At 46.5% G+C, this 26,369-nt stretch overlaps 2 protein-coding genes and 1 long non-coding RNA gene across 11 annotated transcripts in view; 2 read left to right on the top strand and 1 right to left on the bottom strand.

The window, feature by feature from the left end:
• Positions 1 to 26,369, top strand: part of LOC119173506 (uncharacterized) — a 157,198-nt gene that overhangs the window by 47,288 nt on the left and 83,541 nt on the right. For 5 of the 8 annotated variants that reach the window (XR_012883817.1, XR_012883816.1, XM_075896541.1 and 2 more), the window contains exons 4-5: positions 4,953 to 15,945; positions 16,913 to 17,078. Coding sequence is in view for 6 of the 8 variants with exons in the window: in XM_075896541.1 (XP_075752656.1) it covers positions 15,661 to 15,945; positions 16,913 to 17,078 (451 nt within the window). In the remaining 2 variants the exon portion in view is untranslated. The other 3 variants (XM_075865051.1, XM_075865049.1, XM_075865050.1) reach the window with 2 other exon arrangements.
• LOC119173507 (WD repeat and coiled-coil-containing protein) overlaps positions 1 to 26,369 on the bottom strand; it is a 299,780-nt gene that overhangs the window by 200,297 nt on the left and 73,114 nt on the right. For both annotated transcript variants that reach the window (XM_037424303.2, XM_075896540.1), the window contains exon 4: positions 1,546 to 1,669. In XM_037424303.2, the coding sequence (XP_037280200.1) occupies positions 1,546 to 1,669 (124 nt within the window). The remainder of the gene's footprint in view (positions 1 to 1,545; positions 1,670 to 26,369) is intronic.
• LOC142761794 (uncharacterized) lies at positions 17,085 to 20,390 on the top strand. Its single transcript, XR_012883820.1, has 2 exons — positions 17,085 to 17,939; positions 18,653 to 20,390. It is a non-coding gene; the product is annotated as an uncharacterized LOC142761794 (long non-coding RNA).

The following is a 26,369-nucleotide window of genomic DNA, read 5'->3' as shown; positions in this document are numbered from 1 at the left end:
ATCACGGACTCTTCATTCAACTCGGCCATCGCTGCTGCGGTGTCCGCCGCCCTCCCGCGGCCCCAGGCTCCTGCTGAGACGCCGCCTAAGGAAGACACCAGGGCGCCCGACGATCTCGTGAACGACACGGACCTGGACTTCAGTTTTTTCGGTGTCGGTGGACGCTTTTATTACGGCGTCTTTAGGGGGGCCTCGGTCTTAGGAAGGGGGGATGTGGGAATCGAGAGCGCCCTCCTACCTGGCGCCTCGTTCCCCAGCTGCCGCACACGCGCCGACAGCGTAGCCCGGGTGCGCATAAGCACCGGCATCCGCCAAGATGGCTGCCAGGGCGCCTCTTGGTCTGGGCCAGTCAACCGTCGGCTTCTTCCCGTGCTGGCATGTCCGGGCACGCTACGCTGGTGCCCTGCGCGGGCCTACGTCACAACGCAGCGCCATTTCCCATTGGTCGCGCGTGACATCCTCCTCTCCTACGAGCTGTGTTGCGCCCGACCATTCGCTCGTCGCGGCAGATGCTCTCAGGCTTCCACGAGAGGTTGACGCGCTGCTTAGCAGGCGGCTTCTCGTTCGTGCATTCCACTTCGAACCTTGTGCAGGAGTCGTCGCGCCCTAGGCTAGCGTACCTGTTCGGTCTTGCGGAGTACCCTATACAGCCTGCAAGCCCGTGAGTGTCGCATTTTGCTGCATCTTGGGTTAATAAACCCGTTGTTATTCTGCCTCGTGCGTGGTTTCTGCGCCCTGCCGGAGAAATCGACGAACCCAGCCGCAGCGTCTTCGCACGCAGTGGCAGTGGAGGACGTCGCATCCCTACACGGTTGCGCTTAGTAGGTAAGCCTAGTGCAAACCTATTTCCACAAAGTTCAGACAAGGAACGTTTGCAAAACGTGCAATGAAAAGATTGAGGTGCCAGTGGGAAGGCTAGTAACGCTGTTTAGCACTTGACACAAAGGCAACACGCACTAAACGAACTAAATCACAAAAAAGTATCTGTGTAGAAATAGGTGCATGCCAACCTTGTGTTTTCTTCTTGATGTTTAGTGGACCAGTAGAGTTTGGGTAAACTGTGAGATGATCAATAAGGCATGCTCATGTTCATACATGAGGTTGAATTTCGTTACAGATGTGGAAAGGAAGCATATCTGTAAAAGTAATTTCTCAATATACACTGGAGTTTGCTGCCCATGCCTTTGTTTTTGTGGGCCAGTGGAAAGTGGTGAGGTCAATGGCACATCAAGGCTTTTTGCACACACGAGATGGACAGGTCTACAAGCCATACTCAGCTTCATTGTTGACAGAAGTTAGTGAAAAAAAAGCTGCATGGGACATGAGAAAGGAGACATGGATTTGTCTCAAGCTAAGTGTAGCTGCTCAAGTGAGTATAAGACATGAAGAACAAGTCACTCCGTGTTCTTCGTGCCATTTGTTCAGTTGTTGAGTCAAAGTTGAAGCTTTGCATTTCTTGTCTATGCCATCACAAAAAGAAAGGCTCATAAAGAACCCCGTGACCAAGACAGTGCAAAGGATGAGAGAAGTGAAAGGGAGACTGACCCAGCAAAAGGAGTGATGGTTTTGACCTCCTGAAGCTCTGAGCTGTCTTCGTTGACCACGTAGATACGCGCTGAGTCCTTGAACACCAGGCAGAAGACATCACGCTCAGGATGCCAGAGACAGCCTGCATGAATGAACACAACTATTACAACACTGATCCCGACTCAGGCTTCAAGTGCACCAATGTGAGTCACGTGTTTAACAACTGTGTGACACTGCCTAAGTAGAACGAGCTGTTGCACAGGTATTCATGAAATACTGTAGAACTGCTGTATGATTGAACACGCCAGCATTGAGACATCCCTGGTTCACGATGGCCAAATAAATAGGAAATACACTTGTGTGGGACGTGATAGAGTGTTGTCTTAAAAAAGTGCATTCACTTGTTACACACTCAATGCAGCAGGCAGAAAGTGATGTTCAGAAAGTAGGTATGCATTTCCACTAAAAGTTTTTACCATATACATGGCACTGGGCAAACCTAATGTCTAGAAGCCATAGTAATGTGCAGCTGTGCAAAAGACAAGTGTTCCAAGAGCCAGTTTTTTTTTTTTTTTATCATACTAAGGATACAATGTATTCTTATGTTGGGAATAATATAAAGGAGAGAGATTGTCGGAAGGCAGACAGGTGGTAGGCCTCAATTAGTTCACTGCCAAGCACTACATAGCTCAGAGCAGAACAAAGAGCCTTTATTTGTAAGACAAGCAAATTATTCAGAGATTGCTTGGTCCTGCTAGAAAAATTAAGTTACAGCAGTGCAGATACAATATTGCAGTTACATTAGTGCACCACAAGTTTCCAGTGCCACTCAAGTGTGAATTTTGTGAGATGACTCTGCAGCAATTTTTATGGCACAACATTCCCGTGGCAAGACAGATCGTTATAGGTGTCCGACAGCATGTACGACAAGGACACAAAGAGGATCATGACACGAGTGCTGAGCAACCACATTTTCCTTTATTGCACCAAGACAATATACAGGGACAAAAACAGCCTGCCCCTCATTGACGCCCCTGCACGGTGGAATCTAAACTAAGATGATGAAAGCATTTGTTTTAGTCGTGACCTTTCTAAGTGCCTTCTAGCTCTTTCTTCATGATATAGAAACATGAAACTTTTTGTGAGTAGCGAATGCTTCCTCAATCTTTTCTGATGGTCAGCAGCTGCCCAGTGAAGAGGCCCCTAGCAAAGGCTGTGACCGATGACAAGGGAACCTCGTACATGACACTCCACAAGGCGATGCATCTGTGTTCAGCTGCACAGGGACTCTTCGGACCCTTTCTTATTCAGCCCAACTTTCTGCATGCTGACAAGGCAACATGATCCCGTGTGCATTATGGTGTGAGACTTGTTTTGGTCCGGTAGTTTTCCTTCGCCCCGGTTGTTCCCTTCAAGCTACGCAACAGCAACAAGCCTAGTGTCATTCTCTTAAACAGTGGTATTGTCAGTTCATGATAGAGAAAATTAAGTGTTTTGGGAACCCTTCATTTCATGCCCATTCCCTGTTCCAAGATTCAGCCACTACCACTTACAGACTCTAGTGGTTGATTAATTATTACCCTTGTCCACAGCATACACATTTTACAGCGAAAGCTGTTATGAGATCACTTTTCGGGTCCCGTGCAGTTGTTGTCCGTGGCCGCCGCCGATGTCCGTAACCACATCGCAAGGGAAAAAAAAAACTTGCACCAATGACACAGTAGGGCTTGAACCCGGGTCCGCTGCGTGCTAGCGCAATATTCTACCAATGAGTTACGCCGGTGCCTATAACTTGTCAAACTTGCCTTAGGCAGGCATGACCTAGCACCAATGGCACAGTGGGGCTTAAACCCGGGTCTGCTGGGTACCAACCCAGTATTCTACCACTGATCTACACCGGTGCTTGTGACTTGTTGTCAAACTTGCCTTAGGCAAGCTCGATGTTGAGAAAGCAATCGTGTTAATACGACTTATACAGTCTTTTACACAGCAAAAGAACAACCAGGTGTCACCCAATGCGAATAGTGTAACGAGTGGGCCGTCCAATGCTCCAAACCATCACAAAACCTTGTTCTTGTTCCCCTATCAACTGTGGCGCATACCCACTTCAGCCGTAATTCTTCATCGTGATCAGCCACTGCATGGACAATTGGCCCAAAATTTCTTGCAAGTGTTTAGCAGATACCACACTTCTCAGAAGAATGACGAAAAATAGCATAGCGAATGCTGGCCTACTACCCCCAAAAATTAATTGTTAATGCCCTAGTGGGTACCAAGGAAGTGTGCTTACAGTAGTTACCCAATGAGTGTTTTAAAAAGGCTATGGAAGGCTGCTGTTGTAGCTTTCGCTGTGACTGTGCTTCACCTTCCACGCAGGCCTGTCAATTTTTAGCCCTACATTAAAAGGGTCCTGTAACACTTTTTCAAGTAGCCATAGAATGAATGCACTGGAAGAGCTTAATGCCTCACAAATTGAACGCTGCAAAAATTTTAAAAATTCGTTCATTGCGAGTGGAGTTACAAAGATTGGTCGCATGCTGCTATTGGACTCTCTCTGCTCTGATCTCGACCAAAGCGCTTGAAGCTAAGCAGGAAGAGATGGCAGGGCCACAGAAAAAGGTTACGCGCACCTCGTGACCTTCAAAACTTTTTTCTTTTTTTCACGCCTTCACACCTTCTTCACACCTGTCCAGTGTGATCGCGTGCACACACGTGGACAAATAGCAGCCTCCCTTAGAGATCTACGTGTGATTTTTGGGCATATTCTGTAATTTTTCCAGAGAAGAGAAATGAATTTTTAGCTGACTCTGGTAATTTATTGTGAATCCCAGGCCGCGTGCTGCACTATAATATTTGGCTCACGTGTTGTCGGAAGCCTCTACTACCGATCGTCAGCGTTTTCTAACCATGCTCAAAAAGTGTTGCAGGGCCCCTTTATACTTTTTTCGATGATACTACCACCATGAGCCCTTCAAAGATATTACCACCACTTTGACGTCTGCAAATCCTGGGTTGCTGAGATATTACCTCTGAATCTCGCCAGTCTGGCACCTTAAATAAGTCCTTTAGGTATCGAAGTGGACAAATGCTACTAGGCATGCAGTGAGTGGCATTCTTCTTGCCTAGCCACTTTCCCAATTGCAGTTTTCTTTGGTTTTTTTTTTTTTAAAGGAGTGTCTGTAACAGTCTCGTCATTCTCCAAAGCCATATTGGTGCAGCGCCTAGAGCTACTAGAATCTTACTTTAGAGCAGCATAACAACTAGTTGGAGCAGTTATGTAACAGATTTTTTCAGCAACAAACATTTGTCTTCAAGCCAGAGCTGTTACACCACATGTTATTGGAGATCCATTTAAGCTCACACACACGCTCACTAGAAGTACTCCTCAATACAAAATTAGGCCACTGCTCTTTGCTTTTCCGCAGACATCCACAAGTCAGCTCAAGCTACCCAACACCTCCCAGGAATGCACATGGTAATTGACTTTGGCTTTCCCTGATACAGTCTATCTAAATTTTTGATATGTTATATTACCACATGCATAATGCCAGCCTTCTGAACAATGCGCATGTGCGCCCGACGAAGAGAGCGAAGATTTCTCGCTGCTCGCTCTCTGAGCTGAACTAGTCAGCTGTGCGACCGCTGCTGCAAATATGTCTTCTAAATAGTAGGCATGTGCAAATATTCGAATGAATAGTAGAGTATTCGAATTCATTTTGATTCGAATTTAGACTGAAATCTGAAATTTTCAAGAATTCGGAATGATGGAATAAATGTACAGTGAACTCCCTTTAATATGAACTCCGTTCTTGGTTCAGACGAACAACACGGTAGTGTTTGTTTGGTCTCTCATAGACTCAATGAGGAAAAAAAAATCTGCTTAAGACAAACCACGTAACAGGGCTCTTCTGTTAAGACAAACACTCTCGCAGCGACCGACAATGATGGGGATTCTGCGCAGCGAACATTATAGTCTTGAGGCGAACAAGAGAAAGAAAAATGAAAAAAAAAGGAGGAAACTTCCTGGCAAAAAGCCATAAAGCATATCGAAAGCTAATTGCGATGTGGACTGAGAAAGAGAGATAAGTGGAAAAGAAAGGTGAGCACATAGAGCTGGTACCTCCCTCACCCCTAGCCTGTAGGGAGAAAAAGGGCCGGCAGCAAGGAATCCAACAGAAAGCGTTCGTCCTTTTGTGTTCTCCTCGTGTTCTTCAGTTCCCCCAACAGTGGAGAACAGAACAACACAACAGCTTGATTAGAGAGCAAAATACAAGGGGAAGGAGGTGAAAAAAAGCCAAATGAAAGTGTACCTGTGAACGAAGATTATCTGTACATTATAATCACATGAAATGGTAACCACACGGTATGTGGGACTATCATTCTCACCAGAGGAGTCAGATGCATTAACTTCATCCTACAATGACACTGAGAACACATTCTGGTCAGTTCGCGTTTTTGCATAGGGCCTGTGCACGTCATATCTGTTCCCGGTGAAATGCAGCAAATTGTGATGCGGCATTTTCTCTCTGAAAGTGCGCAATCAAGGAAGGTCATTTTGCACGATAAATATAGCTGCGATGTGTCTTGTTTGTGTGCCCGAGGCTTGTGATCGTGAGTAGTGTAAATAGAGATCTTCAGCTACATGTCATTCTGGAAAAGTTACTGCGGGCAGAAAATAAGAAAATATCCGAACCTCAAAGAAAAGCCTGCCGACTTTCATAAGCAACTTGGCGTATATTGGTTTTGTCAAGGTAGCGGTATGCAATGGAGGTGTATCCAAAAGTGATAGCAAAAACAGCCTCTCAAATGATGAACCACCAGAAAAATATACTTTTAGTTCTTCGAAGGAAAATTGGGCTTGTCTCTCCCTTTTTATGTTTTTCTGGTCATCAAAATAAGCTTGTGCTACATTTTTATTGTTGAAATGTGGTAGCAATTTATTCATGAGCATATGCATTATGAACTCATGAAATCGAGTATTCGCTAGATTAGTCTAAATACTACATTTGAAAGCATGGTTTTTATCAAGTTAGTCAAATGCTTTTTCTCGTTCCTTTCCTCCCCGTTGTGAAAATATTTTTCATTCAGTGTTTTCAAACAATGTATTGTCACAGGGTCGTGACGTGGCCAAAGACAGAAGACTTCGTGTTGGGATTTAACTGTTTATTTGGGCGAACCTGTGCCCGGTAAACGGAAAGTCCAATTACAGCAGCAGTCTTGCACAGATAGCAGTCTCGGACTGATAGCGGCGAACAGAGCGTCGGCCTTCGATCAACAACTGACAAGCGGTGAAGTGCGTCGGCATTTATAATCTTGCCGTCGAATGTTTTAGCGTTATCGCTGGCTGTGGCGTAGGTTCCAGAACAATCTGTACCGTTCGCACAGTGGGCGTGATCTTATCGAAATGATCTACTACAGTCCGGAACCTTCTCGAAAACTGCAGGCGCGGTTTGCGCTGAGAATCGTGTGGTGTTTTGGGACGATAACAAAAACTTGGGATATGGAACGTGGCATTGCCCTCCTCTGAAAAAAGGCATCGTCCCGATGTTTTAACTAAAGATGAAGGTACAACAATAATGCTAGAAAGTACAATGAATAAATTACGATACAACAATAATACAAAAAAACACTGTTTCAGTTTGTTAACGCGCATGAAAAGGCTTGAGGCGCGCGACATGGACGACTTCAGGTCACGATCGGCATCGTTGAGAGTTCGTGATGCCGTCGGGGACAACCTCGTAATCAAGTGGGCCGAGACGTCGAACCACCCTGTACGGTCCGAAGTACCGTCGCAGAAGCTTTTCACTAAGTCCTCGTCGGCGTATCGGCGTCCACACCCAAACACGTTCACCGGGCTGGTATTCCCCGAAGCGCCGTCGAAGGTTGTAAAGGTGGCTGTCGGTCGTCTGTTGATTCTTGATACGGAGACGCGCAAGTTGTCGGCCTTCTTCGGCACGTTGAAGGTACTCGCTCACATTGAGGTTTTCTTCATCGGTGACGTTGGGTAACATGGCATCGAGCGTCGTTGCTGGGCTCCTTCCGTAGACCAATTTGTATGGAGATATCTGCATCGTCTCCTGCACCACCGTGTTGTATGCGAAGGTCACATACGGAAGAATGGCGTCCCGCGTCTTGTGTTCGACATCGACGTACATTGACAGCATGTCGGCGATCGTCTTGTTAAGCCGCTCGGTGAGGCCGTTGGTCTGTAGGTGGTACGCTGTCGTCCGGCGGTGGTTTGTTTGGCTGTATGCCAAGATCGCTTGAGTTAAGTCAGCAGTGAATGCCGTTTCTCTGTCAGTTATAAGGACCTCCGGAGCGCCGTGATGTAGGACGATATTTTCGACGAAGAACTTAGCTACCTCTGGTGCACTGCCTTTTGGCAGGGCTTTTGTCTCGGCGTAGCGGGTGAGGTAGTCGATAGCTATCAGGATTTACTTGTTTCCGAAAGCCGACGTCGGGAACGGCCCCAGAAGGTCCATACCAATCTGCTGGAAAGGTCGGCAAGGTGGATCACTTGGCTGCAGAAGTCCCGCTGGCCTTGTCGGCGGTGTCTTGCGTCGCTGACAGTCCCGGCATGTCCTCACATAACGAGTGACATTGGTGGTAAGACGTGGCCAGTAGTACCTTTCTTGTATCCTCGCGAGCGTGCGAGAAACACCGAGGTGCCCTGCCGTCGGATCCTCGTGCAGGGCCTGCAGGAGTTCTGGTCACAGAGCTGAAGGCACCACAAGGAGGTACTTAGCTCGAAGGAAGTAGTTAGCTCAGGGTCGTGACGTGGCTGAAGACAGGAGACTTCGTGTTGGCATTTAACTGTTTATTTGGGCGAACCTGTGCCCGGTAAACGGAAAGTCCAATTACAGCAGCAGTCTTGCACAGATACCAGTCTCGGACTGATAGTGGCGAAGCGCGTCGGCATTTATACTCTTGCCGTCGAATGTTCTAGCGTTATCACTGGCTGTGGTGTAGGTTCCAGAACAATCTGTACCGTTCGCACAGTGGGCGTGATCTTATCGAAATGATCTACTACAGTCCGAAACCTTCTCGAAAACTGCAAGCGCAGTTTGCACTGAGAATCGTGTGGTGTTTTGGGACGATAACAAAAACTTGGGAAATGAAACGTGGCAGTATATAAGACTAATTCCTGATAAGACAAACAAATGATTGTGGTCCCTTGGAGTTTGTCTTAAAGGGCCACTCACCACCCTGTGTTTAAACACAAGGAGGTTATTTTCTCCTCTCCTTCATGCACACGATGCATCCTTCTCATCCCTTAGTTCTTGAATGCACGTGAACAATATCAGAATTTGCCTATCAGGATTTCGCACTTCTCCGCTGCACGCTGTTATCGCCGCTTACGCAGTTGTAAGCACCAAAAATGAAGTTTGATCGGTTGACTGTGCATGATGTTCATGCGAGACAAAGAAGAACGGATGGGCAGCTGCATAGCAAAGCAGTGCAGGAGACAAATCACACGTAATATTTAGCCTATATCAATGAATCGAGAGCATTTACGCTGTAGACGCTACGGGAACTACTGTCTACGTCACAGTAGTGCGCAGAAAAGGACAATAAATATCAAGAAAAAATATTGCACTCTTTTTTTGTATTTTGGGAGCCTAGTGAGTGGCCCTTTAAAGGGAGTCTACTGTATACTGTATTTTAGTCCACATAATATCTTTCTAAAGATGGTTTCACTGCAGTGTAGAGATGCTAAACCGTGAAAGCACTTATCTAGAAAAAATCCACATTGGTGCAAAGCCCCACTTCAAATTTTAAGGGGCCCTGCAACACTTTCTGAGCATGGTTAGAAAATGCTGCCAATCGGTAGTCGAGGCTAACGAGAACACGCGTGCCAAATATTAGAGCTGAGCATGCGGCCTGCAATTCACAATAAATTCTCAAAGTCAGCTAAAATTTGCTCTCTTCTCTCGACAAATGACTCCAAAAGCTGAAAAATCACTTGTCACAGCCATTGTATCAGCCAGCCATTACCTAATTTCAGCATGGCGCGCTTGGTCATTACTGGGGCCGCCGCGGGAGGCCGCAACTTTTTCACTCGTGCATGAGCGATCGCACTGAAAAGCTGCGTATTCGAAGAAAAAAAAAAGGAAGAGAGAAAAAGTGCTCAAGGTCACGAGGCGCGCCTGACGTGTTTTCTCTCCCCCTGCCACCCCTCCCTGCTTAGCTTCAAGCACTTTCATCAGGACGAGAAAAGAGAGAATGTGATAGCAGCTTGTGACACATCTTCACAACTTTGCTCGTACTAAATGAATTCTAAAAATTTTTGCGCAGTGAATTCGTGGGAAATAAGCTTCTTTCATGGCAACTTGAAAAAGTGTTGCAGGGCCCCTTTAAATGAACATATTACCCTCAAATCGATTCATCACTTTTTAACCTTAAAAGCTTGTCATGCACGCTTATATGCTCAGTGTGTAATAAATTTTACGATATTACGTATTTTACAGCTTATCACTTGCATCCTACCTAAAGTCAAATCCTGCTACTACTCAGTTGTTTCTACTTTTTTTTCATTAAAAAAGGAAAGGCATTTGCACAGAAGTGTTATTTCAATGAAAAAATATATTGTGCAGATGGTTATTTAGGTGATGATAAATATGCCCATTTTTTTTTATACGTCATATATCCTAATGAACTTGGAATCAGAATTATTTGCCCAAAATAACTATTTGCTTCTCAGTCGCTTTGAACCTAGAATTTACTATTCGCACAAGGCTAGTAAATAGTCTACGGTCAAGGCGGCTCGTGATTTCCATCTGGCCCGATACAGTTGTTTATTGAGTCACATAAGAATATTTACTTTCCAAAAGAAGTTGAATTCAATAATGTCTGCTGTCAGGAATAGCTGAAACGGGATACGTAGGCAAAGCATGGGATCAATAAAAGTCAGTGACAAGTGTGCGCTTGTCCTTGTCTTTTCTTTGTTCTTTGTCTTCGTTTTTTACTTCTGCAGTGACGAATTCCATCCCAGTTGCAATGTACTAGTCCTTCAATGTGTGGAAAAGCGTCTGGTGTCGTGCTTTATGTACAGAATTGTTAGGGTACTGGTTAGTGAGCGATTAATAAGCCACGTTGCTGGGCTAGTTGGTTGGGGTTCATCATTTATAAGGGTATAGCGCACCACGACAAGGACACAAAAAGAGGCATCAGAGGCCATTGATTCTGTATTTGATATGCATGATAATATATTGTTACAAAAAGTGCAAACTGCCACGAAAAAGCTATGCAAAAGCTTTAATCTTGAAGGCCTAGTTAAATCGATCAAGAAGACAAGAAAAGTGGATTTTGATATATTTTTCATGCGAAAACACATAAAGTTCACTGCCCTTTCAGAGTGATCATCTCGGAGAATGAATCCTGGCAACAGTGCACTGCGGTCTTCCTACAAACAAATTTGATGTTGATATCTTTTGACGACCCATTTTCGGTGAAAAAGTCGGAACAAGTGCTAGATTTTTTTGCAGGCAAAGAAAACACAAATTTTTTAGCATTTTCAATCAATGTTAAAGATCTTTATTAAACCCCCCGCAGGCCCAGTAGATGATGTGTGTGTCCGAAAGTATCGACAAAGTATGAGCGGTTCAATTTCAAAATACTGCTGGTGTGTCGAGTGAACAGTTTTAAGAGCTCCTTTATTTTTATCTTTACTCGACTTATGCGACGTGGAATGAAGATACTGCGAAATGAAAGGGAGGGATATGTTGAGGTTCCTGCATAGCCTCGTACTTGAGCGACCTGTTTTTAGCAAAACGTAATAAGGTCCTTGACAAGCGTGTGAAGCACACTGGTATGATTGCTGTTTTTAGATTTGTAGATGACTACCTGATCATTGGCAATAATGATCATAACACGCGGTTGTGACAGAAACTTTAACCATGTTCTTGACAGTGTTATCTCCCCTTGTGCTGACGCATGAAGTACCAAATGACAATTTCATAAGATTTCTTGACCTCGGGCTGTTTTTTTCGCCAGCAGGCGAAAAATACAGCCCGATGTGCTCTACATGCATGCCATTTCGCATAGCTTGCGAAGGATAGCAAGAAAGGCTGGTGCGGATGTAGTGTTTTCTGCTACCGAACGGTTGCAAGGAATGTGCAAAAAGGTTAATGCAGACAGCTGCGAGAAACGGGACTGTAAGATGAAGCATCGGGAAAAATTTGTGAACTGTTGTCGTGGTGTTGTCTATGGCACTCCTTTGACTTCTGATTGCGTGTACATTGGCAAATCTGAGAGGTGTGTGAACGAAAGACTTAGGGAACACAAGTACAACGTAGAAAAAGCTATATCTGGTCATTTGACACTTCACTCTCAGAGGTGTGGTTGTGTCCCTGTGTTTCAAAACACCCTTATTCTTTTTAGGGCCCCTGACAAAACTACGAGTGAAATCACTGAAGCCTTTGAAATGGATAAGATGAAAGATAAGTGTGTGAGTGTGGCTTCGATAGCTTTGTAAGCTAAAAAAAAGAAGTATCTAGAATCTTCACTCTGACGTTGGCAAGTGCAGATTGTCACAATCGATGATGTCGCGTGCATGAAGCGTGCTGTATTTTAACATGATATGTTCCAGGTTTTACCGGTCTACTGTTACTGTATAAAAAGCATGTGTGATCGCAAATAAAACATTAGTCGCAAGTTAGCACTGTGTGTGTGTGCGTCTCTCTTTTTGTGTCCTTGTCGTGGTGCGCTATACCCTTATAACTGATAAATAAGAAACAGGGTGTAGTAACTGGTCCTTTCTCCTTGATATTTAAAGTGATCTTGACAAGATTTGTAGTGATGGGGGAGTACGTATTTACATTTGACAAGCTGTTTGACATGTACAATTGTCGAGGTGAAAAGCCCCACGAAGACATACCGGAATACTCAAATACTATGACTTCTCGGTGAAGTAACAATCACTGTACAGCAATGTTAGCAAAATCTGCCCATTGTATGGCCTTTAAACTTAGGCACCCTAAATACGCTATCTTAGAAGTATACTAGAATATATAGCACTACAAGTTCAAAGAAAAACAAATTAAATCAAGGATCTGGTCTAATACACCAACTGAATTACTGTAATCAATACAGGCAGCAAATTAAGGCTGCAATCCAAGTACAGTTATACTTTAGAAGTACCCTTCAGCATTGTAGAGGCTACTGGACCCATCAGCTAGTAGGAAGAGCGACTCGCCCCTCCACATGTATTTACCAGCTCTGTGTCGTCTGCTCACAGTCTTCACGGCATCTCCTCGCTGAATTGTATACACGCTCATTGCAGTTGATATAGCTGATTTAACTTAAAGATACAGCAAAAGTCTGAAATGAAGCAACTACACCAGGTCACCAACTTTGCCTCATTCAAAAGATTTGATAGCTTGGAGATGTAACATTATAGAGACTCGCTCAACGTCATTAGTATGGTATAGACAAGTGTCAGATCGGTGACTGGGTGTTAAATACACTCAAGCCTTGATATATCAAACTTGGATATAACAAAATAACAATTATAATGACGTAAATGAAAGCTGGTCTTGCCCTAAATATAGTTAGGACTATACCTTTATAACAAATTTTTGGATATAACAAAGTCATGTTCAAGTAAGGTGCAACTTTGTTATAATGCCACGTTCCATTTCCCAAGTTTTGTTATCGTCCCAAAACAATACACAATTCTCAGCGCAAACCGCGCCTGCAGTTTTCGAGAAGCTTCCGGACTGTAGTAGATCATTTCGATAAGATCCCCCCTAGTCTGCGAACTGTACAGATTATTCTGGAACCTACGCCACCGCCAGCGATAACGCTAGAACATTCCATGGCAAGAGTATAAAGGCCGACCTGCTTCGCCGCTTGTGAGTAGTTGATCGACGGCCGACGCTCCGTGTTATCAGTCCAAAACTGCCACTGTAATCGAAATTTCCGTTTACCGGGCACAGGTTCGCCCAAATAAACAGTTAAATTCCAACGCAAAATCTCCTGTCTTCGGCCACGTCACGACCCCGTGACATCTGGTGGAGGTGCTGCTTCTTTGATGTTCCGAACGCCCCTTTCAAGCCGCGACCCCAGCCCAAGCGGCAAAGAAGACACGGACGCTAACCCTGAACAGCGAACAAGCCGCAGGCAGAGGGGACTACAACCAGAGTATGGGCCCCTTCCTGAAGCAGCCAGGCAGACCCGGAGATCCCGACATCAACTACTGCAACCATGACCGTCCCCGTGCAGCCTGCACCACTCCTGCTCCGGCAACCCAAAGAGCCGCCAACTTTCCGCGGTTTGCCACTGGAAGACCCAGAAAGCTGAATCGAAAGGTTCAACCGCGTCACCGCCTTCAAGGACTGGACAGACGATGACAAGCTATGACATGTGTATTTCGCCTTAGAAGATGCTGCTCGGACCTGGTTCGAGAATCAAGAGCGAAGCCTTACAACGTGGGACGTCTTTCGTGCCAGGTTCCTCACCACTTTTGCAACTGTGGTGCGCAAGGAAAAGGCCGCAGCTCTTCTCGAAACCTGCGTACAGTTACCAAACGAAAACGTGACGCTATTCACGGAAGATTTGATTGAACTTTTCCTCCACGCTGACTCCGACATGTCCGAGGAGAAGAAGGTCTGTCTGCTCATGCTAGGAGTAAAGCAGGAACTCTTCGCCGGGCTGATCAAAAACCCACCAAAGACGGTTGCTGAATTCATTTCAGAAGCGTCTACGATAGAGAAGACGCTCGAGATGCGCACGCGGCAATATAACCGTAGCTTCTCGTCTACAAGCTACGCCGGCATTCAAGGGCTTGGAATCACTGACTTGCGTGAAACGATCCGAGCGATTCTGCAAGAAGAGCTGTGAAAATTACTTCCTTCAGCGCAGCCTCACGTGGAATCCATCGCGGGTGTCGTACGCCAGGAGATCCAGCAATCGCTGGGCGTTCCTCTGTCTCAAGAGCCTCAGCTGCAAGCCATGAGCTATGCTGCTGCAGACCGCCGCCACGCCCCTCCTCGACGCTGTCACAAAACGAGCGCTCAAAAAAGGGCGCGCCGCCAAATTCTCGCGATAAAGCACGGGAGAGACGCCGCGAGGTCAACGAAAAAAAAAAGGAAAGAAGCATCCAAGGACTCCCCGGGCGCGCGACCCTCTCCTCTCGGAAGCGTGGATTCACCGACGGGCCTCCCAACATCGGCGGCCGAGCAAGCACTCGAAATTTCTAGATGGAAAGGGGCATGGTGATGCCGGGTTGAGTCATCCGTCGCGGACGGCCTTCGAACCGTATCGCCCTCTCCCCAGCCTTCGCTGCGTATCACGCCAACGAAATGATGAGAACTTTCTGGAATCTCGCACGGAAGGTATTCAATCGAGCAGCCAAGATGAGAGATCAGGAGAAGACGGAAGTTAGCGCCAGAGCGCGTAGGAATTCCGCCGTGTAGTCGGCGAAGGTTTTGTGCGTAGTGACAAAGCAGGAGAAGAAGAGGATTTCCACCTGAGGGGTGAAGGCTCGAGCTACAGGAAAGAGCGCGTGTCTACCGCTATCGAGCGAAGACGCGTGGCTACGGCTGCGTGTGTGAAGCCGACGTGTTTCCGGCGAAGAAGTTTGAAGCTTGGAGAGAGGCCAGTTGAAGACGCGGGGTTTCCTGGAAGAGAAACTTCAGGGGCAGCGGAACGACAACAACGCTGGACTTTGAGTGAGTGATTCTCGGAAGAGTATCATCCAGACTTTTTTTCCAAGAACTTTGGACTGAATAGGTTTTCTATCTCTTTAGTCTTTAAGTGTCTTGGTTGTTCAATGCATGCGACTGCATTGTAGTGCGTATCGTTGTTGTGTCCGTTGTTTCGAGTGTGGCTGATTGTACTGTGTAGTACGTTGTTTGTTTGGTGACATATTGTACTAAACTATTGTGGAGTGTGCATACTTGTGTGTTGTTTTGATCTGCCATTATTGAGAATATAATTTCGTTTGTTTATCAACTCTCGGCTCTGACTTGTTCTTTGGGCCACAGCCGGCGTCCGCTGGCGCGCCAAAAAGGACCACTTCTAAATTGTCCATGCTTTCGTGGTGCGGTTCGGGGGGCCGATACTTCGGCCCTTGGAATTAGCCCGGCGATCGCCTCCCGAATTTACGGGACCTGTGTGTGACACCCGTCCTAGATGCGCTATACCTCAGATACTGTGAATAACCAACAAACCCGCCGTGCAACTTTAGGAGCAGAGAAACGCTCTAAGCTGTCACATTCATGGCTCTCTCGTATGATCGAACCTGTGTTCCAGGTGCATCCGCAGGATCGCCCTCCCGGTGGCACCGACCATTCCCAGCTGTGGGCACCCGAGGATGCGTGCAACCATGCGGCCTGGATCACGAATCTGGTCTGCACACTGGTTCGGTGCTGTAATGACCCTGTCTTGTGGGCTCTGCTGCCTCTCTGCACAATGGCGGTTAGTGGGCCTTTTTGCATGGCAAGGGTAGTGTGACTATGTGAATATGTCTATTTGTAGAAATTTGTCCTGTGTGTGGTTGTAAAAAATGAAGAGGTGTAGCACTCAGACATAACTGATAGAATTTTGCCTACCAGACTAACCCGTCGTGGTGTCTTGGTTCTCTGATAATGATGCCATTCCGAAGCTGTCTCATTCCTGTATTTTTATGCACAAAACACCTGTAGCCTACAGTTTTTTTTTCTTGGCGATAGTCCAACAAATATTTTTTTTTTTTGATGAAGGGAGAAGCCACCTCAGTTTTTTTGGCACAAAAACTAACGCGAATTCGTTTTGGGCTTGCTTTCATGCGATTTTACAGCGAAGCTTTTGACATGTGGCATGGAAATATTTTTTATGTTGAATTCTTATCATGGAGAAGCTAGACCAAGGGGCTTGGCTCATTCAACATAACACCAACCTAGCACTGCTCTGTGCAACACCCGTGGTTTCAATGGCAAGCCTCAGGGGGAGATTGGGTGCAATAGCTTTGCATAATGGCCACTTCTGCTGTGCACTGGACCTGCATTTCTTTTGGCTTTACGTGAGTAGAGGACATTCCAAAAAAGACTTTACCATCAATTGTGGTTGACAAATTCCTGGTTTGGAAAAATTGATTTTTTCAAACGTTAAAGAACTTTTTTTTCCTTTTTCGTACTGTCCAATTATTATAATGATTTCCCAACAGCTTCATGTAAAAAGAAATACTTCAGGGACTGTAGTTTGTGTAAAAGGTCGGTTATGAAATTCAATATAACCAAGTAAATTTTCGGTTTTGCCGGCTTCATTGTTGAGGCTTAACAGTATGAGGAGTTATCTGCTGCGAGTCTGACTTTGTTCTATTAAGGGTAGAGTGTATGTCTTAATTGTAAGTAGGGGTTGAAGAATTTTAAGATAGTTCTTTATATCACATGGACGTTTCTGCAAGGTGGATCTGTGTGAGCTGCTGTTGCCGCTGGTGGTGGAGACTCTAGCAGACGATGGCACCCACTGGAATGCGGTGGTGGCGGGCATGGCCACCTTTCTGCAGTGCCATGCTCAGCTCAAGGACGATGCCCCCCAGAAGAGCCAGTCGACTGGGGTCTCAGAGCCAAGTATGTTCATGCAATATGTCTCTGCTGTTTTCACACTTACTTGCTAGCCAGTTGAACTTGCAGCCAGTTGAAGTAAAAGCTTTATGTAATTAGAGACTCTGCTCCAATCTGTACTGTCATCAATGAATTGACAACTCCAGCAGCTCAGTGTGCACCGCCATTTCCGATTCCTTGGAACCAGTCCTTGCAAGTCTTTTTTGAACATCTTGGACTCCAGACTACTCTTACACAACCGCTGAGGAAGTGATCTCAAACACTTCCTAGTTGTGACTGTCTAACTGTGCGTGGGGAACACTGACATTTGTATGTGCGTACCACCTGTTCCCTCTTTCCTCGTTGCTTTCTCTACAGGTGCAGCATGGTTGACCTCCCCACCAATATTTTGCTTCTCTCTCTTCCAGCAGTGAAATATTGATAATGCAAATATGTGATGCCAAATAATGGAGGCATTTAAAGGAAATTAAATTTACTTAGAGATATTATTTTTGCTTAAATGCTGTCACTGCTTCAAGTCTACACGGAGCAGCTTAACCGCCCAAGTTTTACAGTGATGGAAGTGCTGCGCCAATTGCGCCAAACTGCGCCAAGACAGAAATGCTGCTACACGCTGCGCCAAATGGCTGTTTTTCGCGTATATTGCGCCATGCCTGCGCCGAGGCCAACGTTTTGTGACGCTCGCCTCCACGGCCAATGGTTCCGAAACCGAAACAGGGCCGGAAAAGCAGCCAAGCCAAGCCTATCTTCAGCCACTGCTAGTCGTGTGCGAAGCGTTGGCTAGTGGCCAGAGAACGTCGCACCAGTCACACGTGCTGGGCGCATTGGCCGTTCCGGCAGGCAACGAAATGGCTTTTACGAGGAAAGGTAAGCCTTTCCACTACATTATGCTTGGCGGCGCCTTCCTCCTCTTTTCTCCGGGGGAACGCGTTTTCGTTCAAAGAGCGCGCCCCTCCGCGGGCGCTCTCCCCTCCTCTCCCGCCTCTCTTCGAGGAAGAGAACGCATGCATCCTTTCCCCCTCCGAGCTAAACTCGTTTCCTTCGCTAGCCCCGCCGCCGGCGTGCGTTTTCTGGTCTGCTGCGCGCGTGACCGCTGCGACGCGCGCGCAATTCAAACCACTCGCTGGCAGGCAGCCAGCGGGCACACGCTTGCCACGTGTTCCTCGCGCGCGCCGATCGTCTTCGGCGCGCCGCGGGGGCGTGGCACAACCGCTCGCTTTGAGCGGGGACCATGGGGGTCTTCGACCTCCGGTCACGATGGAGAGGCCACAGCTCCGTGGGCCCTGACCTCGTCAGCGGCACTGAAGAGTGGCCCCCTTGTCATGAAAGGCACCGTCCATCTCGCGGCGTGGGGCCGCGAGATACGTCGCGTCCGCACGGTGCTCTGGGCGTCGTGCGGAGGCGGCACCCTTGTCCGGGTAGGGCCGTTCAACCGAAACAATATAAGACCCGTCCTCTTCCCAGGGGCGGGACCGTTACCGGGTTGAACGTAATTGGATGATGAAGGGTTGATGAGTGACATGTACTCTGGGACGAGGCGCTTTCGAGAGCCAACTCCTCTTCCTTTCTGACAACGGTAGGTAAGCCTGTGACATGTGTCGTTGACGCCTGTTTTGTGTTGGCTGATGTGGATATAATGCTTGAAAAGTTAAAGTTGAAGTGTTCGAGCCTCCGATTGTTATTCTTTGTAAAACCCTTGATATTATTGTGCTGTTAAACCTACTGTTTATTGTCGCGTTTTTGACGCACATTTCGTGCTGTTTTTGGGCGCATTTGCTTTGGATGTTCTCTGCTGTGACACCAGTAGCCCCTAAAAGTACCGGAATTATTGAGGGGCTCGTCTTTTCTTTGTTCGACATAAGTCCTATTTTTATATCGCACATTATTAGCTCTGAACTGACGTGAACAAAAATATAAAATGCACGAGTGCCAATAGGTGCATTTATTAGCAAGTTATTCGTGGAGACTTGTATTGCGGGATCACAGCTCATTATTTTACATTGTTTGTTTGCGATTTGTAACTGCCTCCACGCAGCACGGTTCAGCGCAGTAGCGGCAGTAGTTCGTACGAAGTGACCGTGCGGCATCAGCAGCCACGTGTTATGTATTGATGTGCGCATGAAGTTAATATCGTGTAACCTTGATATGGGCCATATCGCGCTTATCTGTACTGACTGAACTCATAATATATCGAATTTTGGATTTTTTAAAATTGGTCGGTAGCATATGAAACGCGGTTGTGAAAATTAACAGCGCGCCTGTCGCCGTAGATTTTTATATAATCATAGCATTGTATAATGATATTACCGCGCCTGGCGATACCTATTTCAATTATTCTTTGTGCTATAGTGTGGCAGCGCATCACCAAGCAGGGAACACCAGAGCTTGAAATCAGTCGAATATCCGAGTGGGCAATTGACTTTTAAAGTACATCGGTCGCGGCGGAGCGGTGTGCACGGAGAAGCCAAACGAGAACGCAGCGGGGTTTGATGTCGGTCGGAATTGCGCCTCCTAATATGTAAGCAGTCGCGCGCACTTGTACCAGGCAGGACTGAGCGCGAGCGTCTGAGGGTAGTGGGACGTAATCAGGCGCAACATGCCCGACTTTCCGTTTGCGGAGAGGCGCCTTTATACTCTAAAATAGCCAAAGACTTAGACTCTAAAGACTTAGACTCTAAAAGACTTAGACTCTAAAATAGCCAAGGAGTTCCAGTGTGGTAGGAAGAAGCTATCATACATAATTTCAGATGGCCTAGGTCCATATTTACGAAGGCAGTCACAGATGAACTGAACAGGCCACACACATATTATACAATTCAGATCGACGAAACACCGCTCCCAGAGCAACGCCGCCAGCAGCTGGACGTGATGGCCAGATATTTTTCTGATACACAAAGCGTGTTGTTGTTGAGCATTTGCGCTCTTATCACTTGGGCTCTGCAACAACAGAAATCTTGCTGGCACATGTCAAAGAAGCCCTGCAAGATACAATACAATACGACAACAATACAATACGACAACGCTGGACTTTGAGTGAGTGATTCTCGGAGGAGTATCATTCAGTCTTTTGTTCCAAGGACTTTGGACTGAATAAGTTTTCGAACTCTTTAGTCTTTAAGTGTCTTGGTTGTTCGATGCATGCGACTGCATTGTAGTGCGTATTGTTGTCTGTGTCCGTTGTTTCGAGTGTGGCTGATTGTACTGTGTAGTACGTTGTTTGATTGGTGACATATTGTACTCAACTATTGTGGAGTGTGCATACTTGTGTATTGTTTTCGATCTGCCATTATTGAGAATATAATTTTGTTTGTTTATCAACTCTCGGCTCTGACTTGTTCTTTGGGCCACAGCCGGCGTCCGCTGGCGCGCCAAAAAGGACCACTTCTAAATTGTCTACGCTTTCGTGGTGCGGTTCAGGGGGCCGATACTTCGGCCCTTGGAATTAGCCCGGCGATCGCCTCCCGAATTAACGGGACCTGTGACAGACGCACACGCCAAAACACTGCCCCAACCCACTTACGTCGCCAGACGCCACCACCCCCACCAATGTCCTACCTTTCGCCAGCGGCCCAGCGCAGTGAGCCGAGGAAAACTGACGTCTGGCGCACCCCTGACCACCGCCCGCTCTGCTACCACTGCGGCGAGGCCGGACACACATACCGCTGTTGCCAGTACCGACAGATGGGACTGTGTGGCTTCGCCATCAATGCACCGCGTCCACAGCCAGAAGAACGGCCACGTGACATCGCCGACTACCTGACAGGAACTCAGTGGACACCACGAAGCCCTTCCCGTTCACCGTCACCCAGTCGCCGCTCGTCACCGCACTACCCAATGTACTCGGCCCAACCCGGGGCTGGTCTCTTAGCCCGTATCCGGGAAACTAAGGGCAGCAACCGATGGAGGTGCGGTTGCTCTGCGACGAACTACCAAAAATCCTCCGACGACAATGACGACGCGACGGAGCTTTCTGAGCACACCGCCAACCAGGCAAAGCCCTGATGGTGAAACCTCACTTACCGAAGGTGACCTGACGACACAACATGGAAGCAGCGGAACAAGTCGACACAGCCATGACCCGACGCCACGCCCTAACTGTAATGCGAGACGGCGAACTAGCGACCTCGACGTTCTTATCGACGGCCACGGTGTGACCGTTCTCTTCGATACTGGAGCCGACTACTCTGTCATCAGTGGGTCGTTCGCCGCGAAGTTAAAGAAAATTAGGACAGCTTGGGAAGGCCCTGAAATCTGCACAGCCGAAGGTCATCTCGTAACACCTGCAGGAATCTGCACAGCGAGAGTCACCATTAACGGCCGTATTTATCCTACAGACTTCGTAGTCTTACAGCATTGCTCGAGAGCTGTCATCGTTGACATGGACTTCTTATGCCTCCATGGTGCTGTCATCAACCTAAAAACAAAGTCGATAACGTTATCCACAGAAGAAGCACTACCACCACGCACGCCGTCAGGAAACCATGCCTTGTGTGTGCTAGAAGAACAAGTCACAATTCCGCATCGCTCAAGCGTCATTATTTTAGTTGGCGCTCCTAAATCACCTGTCTTGGAAGGCGTTGTTGAAGGCAGTCAGCATCTGTTGGTCCCCCGAAATATTTGCGTCGCAAGAGGAATTGCATAGCTGCGGAGAGGCAAAGCAACGGTTATGCTCACGAATTTCAGCAATGAGTACAAACATGTGAACAAAAGAACAACGGCCGCATACATCGAAGAAATTGTCGAAGCCACCAGTGCTTTCGCCCTCGCCGATTCTGCGGAACCTGCTCAGAGGAACGAAGCCCCTCCCATAGCTTTCGATGTCAATCCCGGACTTCCGAAGCGAAAGCCAGAACAGCTGAAGGCCTTGCTCCTGCAATACGAAGATCGCTTTTCGTCATCATCAAAAATTCGGCAGACTCCAATCACGAAACATCGCATGATAACCGAAGAAAATGCCAGACCACTCTGTCAGAGTCCTTACTGGGTTTCGACACGAGAACGTGAGGCCATGAAGAGACAAGTTGATGAAATGCTGCGGGATGACATTATCCAGCTGTCCAAGAGTCCATAGGCATCCCCCGTGGTGTTAGTGAAGACCGCTACTGCGTCAATTATCGCCACCTGAACAAAATCACAAGAAAGGACGTGTATCCTCTCGCATGAATAGACGACGCACTTGATCGGCTCCATAACGCCAAGTACTTTTCGTCAATAGGCCTCAAGACTGACTATTGGCAAATCGAAGTTGTTGAAGGAGACCGAGAGAAAACGGCGTTTATAACACCGGACGGCCTCTTCGAGTTTAAGGTGATGCCCTTCGGTGTTTGCTTAGCGCCTGCAACTTTTCAACGCGTTATGAATACAGTACTGGCAGGATTGAAGTGGCAGACTTGCCTTGTGTACTTGGATGACGTCGTCGTGTTTTCCTCAAGTTTCGACGAGCATCTTCGGCACCTTGAAGCTGTACTTCAAGCCATCAAGACGTCCGGACTCACACTGAAGCCAGAAAAGTGTAGATTTGCGTACGAGGAGCTTTTGTTTCTGGGGCACATTGTTAGCAAGTCTGGAGTTCGTCCCGATCCACGGAAAACAGCCGCCATCACTGACTACCCGCCGCCCACTGACAAGAAGACTGTGCGCCTATTAAAGGCGGTTCGTAAAAAACGTCGCCCGCATCGCCGATCCTCTCACTAACCTTACCAAGGTCGACGTGGAGTTGGAAACGCCGCAGGAACACGTTTTCCAGGAGCTTAAACATCGCCTCCAGACGCCTCCGTTACTTGCCCATTTGACGAATTCGCCGAGGCAGAAATACACACTGACGCAAGCAGCGTAGGTCTTGGCGCCGTTCTTGTGCAGAGGGCTGACGGACTTGAAAGGGTTATTATTTTTGCCAGCCGATCGCTATCCAAAGCAGAAGCCAATTATTCCACAACAGAAAATGGGTGGCTCGCCATCATCTGGGTTACGTCGAAATTTCGACACGGGCGGTGACGGCGGTGGTGGAAGGACGCCCCCCTTACATCTATATTCTACCCTTTGCAGATGGACTCACCACGAAGCGCTGCGCCGTCTTCAAGGATTCTTGCCCGCACTGACGTCACGAACATTTATTCATCTTGGCTGTGCTGGCTGCGCTCGTGACGGTCAAACTTACCCAGCTCACACGGGCGGTGACGGCGGTGGTGGAAGGACGCCCCCCTTACATCTATATTCTACCTTTTGCAGCTGGACTCACCACGAAGCGCTGCGCCATCTTCAAGGATTCTTGCCTGCACTGACGTCACGAACATTTATTCATCTTGGCTGTGCTGGCTGCGCTCGTGACGGTCAAGCTTACCCAGCTCACACGGGCGGTGACAGCGGTGGTGGAAGGACGCCCCCTTACATCTATATTCTACCCTTTATTTATTTATTTATTTATTTTTATTTATTTCATCATACTGCGGGCCGAGTGCCGGCCCAAAGCAGGAGGGGCATACATATCACCGACATCAACGTGAACAAGCGTATCCAGAATTTACACACTCAAAAAAAAGGTTGAATAGACAGACGAACAATTTCATGTGCAAGCGACACTACAATAACACGTTCATAGGTAAGGTTACAAAGTGGACGCAAATGAAAAGGCGCATAAAACAACCAACACATCAGACAAAAAAAAAAAAAAACTGGAATCATATATTCACTAACAAATATTCCTCTAGACAGTGATGAAAATCGTCTGCTTGAACGACAAACTCTGGTAGACTATTCCATTCCGATATAGTTCTCGGAAAAAAACTATTATAAAAAGCAACAGTACGAGCAAATATAGGCTTCAATGCATGGGTCGACGTGTGACGCGTTCTTCTTGATGTCAACTGCCCTAGAAATGACGGTGGCGTTATATTCATCCTTTTGCACAGAATGCTCTGCAGGAAAAATAAACGGGCTATCTTCCTACGTGTTTCCAGGGGCGTATTCTGATTATTCTGCATTAGCTCTGAGATAGCCTCGTGTCTCCTATACTTTCCAAAAATAAAGCGAACTGCTTTCCTTTGAATTCTCTCGAGCTGGTGAATGTCTTTTTTTGTATATGGGTCCCAAAGCGCACATGCGTATTCCAGTTTTGGCCTTACTAACGCTAAATACGCCAAAAGCTTGATATTAGAAGGCGTGTCCTTAATTTTGCGTCTAAGAACGCATAGTTTACGAAACGCCGAGGAGCTAATATCTGTTATATGAGCCGTCCACGTTAAATCGTTGGTCAGTGTGACGCCTAAATACCGGTATTGCGTAACCTGCGGAATCACTGACTGATTTAGGCGGTATTCGAATACGCTTGGTTGCTGTTTTCTTGAGATGCGGAGTAGCACTGACTTTGAAGCATTTAATTGCATTTTAGAGTCCCCACACCACTGATCTATTTTCAACAGTGATTCCTGGAGAACTTCGTGATCGTTAATTGAATTTATTTCTTTGAATATAATGCAGTCATCTGCAAATAACCCTATGCTAACTGATTCCGGTAATATTTCTGTTATATCGTTTATGAAAATAATAAATAGCAACGGACCGAGCACACTGCCCTGTGGTACTCCAGACAGAACTGCCAAAGTAGGTGATAAACAGCCATTTATGTCTACAAATTGTGATCTTTTTCGCAGATATGCAGTAATCCAATTAACAAGGTATTGAGGAAGCCCAAGAACACTTAGTTTGTGAAGCAACTTCGCATGTGAAACTTTATCGAATGCCTTACAGAAATCTAGTAGGAGCACATCTACCTGTCCAGATCTGTCTAGTATTGCTGCGAATTCGTGGACTGTAGTTACGAGCTGAGTAACAGTCGACATTCCTCGCCTAAAACCGTGCTGATGCTGAGACAGTATGTTATTCATTGTTAAAAAATCAAGAATTTCACCGGCTACAATGTGCTCAAGAAACTTGCATGATGTACATGTGACAGACACTGGTCGATAGTTTCCTACAATGCATTTGTCACCTTTTTTGTGGATAGGCACTACTCTGGCATTGTGCCAATCCTCTGGTACATCCCCAGACTGTAATGACACTTGGAATATTCTCGTCATGTATTCTGCTATTTGATCAGCATAACGGTTTAAAAATACATTAGAAAGACCATCTGGTCCAGCACTTTTTCTAATTTTTAGATTACGTAGCATTTTCAGAACACCCTCCACCGACACCACGGGAACATCTTCGATAGAAGAATTGGACACAGATGTCGCTGTATTGTCGCCATCGTTAATAAATACGCTCTGAAAATATTCGTTGAAGCACTTGGCTATTACCGCCTCATCCGTCACTAGTTCTCCATCAAGTTTAACTTCTTTTATGCAATCTTTACGGTTGGAAAGAAAACGCCAGAACTTCTGTGGATCGTTCATAATGTACTCTGGGAGTGTGGTCTTGAAATACTTTCCCTTTGCTAGGGCAATCTTAGCGGTTAAGGAATGTTTAAGCTCTCGAAATGTTTGTGTTTCGGTCTTATGCTGCTTACAGAGTCTTTTTAATTTTCGTTTGATCTGAATGATCTCGCGGCTGATCCAAGGGTTGCGACGCCCTTTTCTGACTCTTTTCATGGGTACAAAGTGTTCCGTACAATGATTTACAACTTCCTTAAACCTCTTCCACAAAAAATGAACATCTTCAAAGTCATGGTAAACTAATTTTCTTTCCATATAATCAATAATACTTTCATCATCAGCACGTACATAGTCACGTATGTACGCTAATGAGGCAATTCTAGCACTAGCAGCATGTGGAGCACTCCAGGAAAATAACAGTAACCTATGGTCTGAAATGCCGGGCTCTATGGTAAGTGTTCCGTTTGAAAACTTTTGACTAATAAAGAAAAGATCTAGTACTGCGTTTTCTCGAGTTGGTTCCTGTACAACTTGGTCGAGGTTCATTGCTAAAAGTATATCTAATACAACATTGCAGGTTGCATATTTTTCCGATCTAAATTGCTTCCAATCTATGTCGGGCAGATTAAAATCACCAGTAATAATAACATTACGATTTCGATGCGGCAACAGGAAATCATACAATTCTTCAAGATACGAATCAGCGGCATCAGGTGGCCGATAAACTGCGCAAAGCAGGAATGTGAAACCCAATATTTTTACATTTAAAAATAAACTTTCATGGTTTGGAATCTGGCCCATGAAAGTAACAGCTATATTTTCTTTCGCTACAACCGCAACACCACCACCTCTTGAAACTCGATCTCGTCTGTACAACTTGTAACCTGGTGATACAATTTCGTCACTACTTATTTTGTCTGAAAGC

Source organism: Rhipicephalus microplus, chromosome 5 (assembly GCF_043290135.1).
Source record: "Rhipicephalus microplus isolate Deutch F79 chromosome 5, USDA_Rmic, whole genome shotgun sequence".
Taxonomy (NCBI): domain Eukaryota; kingdom Metazoa; phylum Arthropoda; class Arachnida; order Ixodida; family Ixodidae; genus Rhipicephalus; species Rhipicephalus microplus.
Note: the sequence above shows the minus strand (reverse complement) of the source record. Positions and strands in the feature narration are given on the sequence as shown.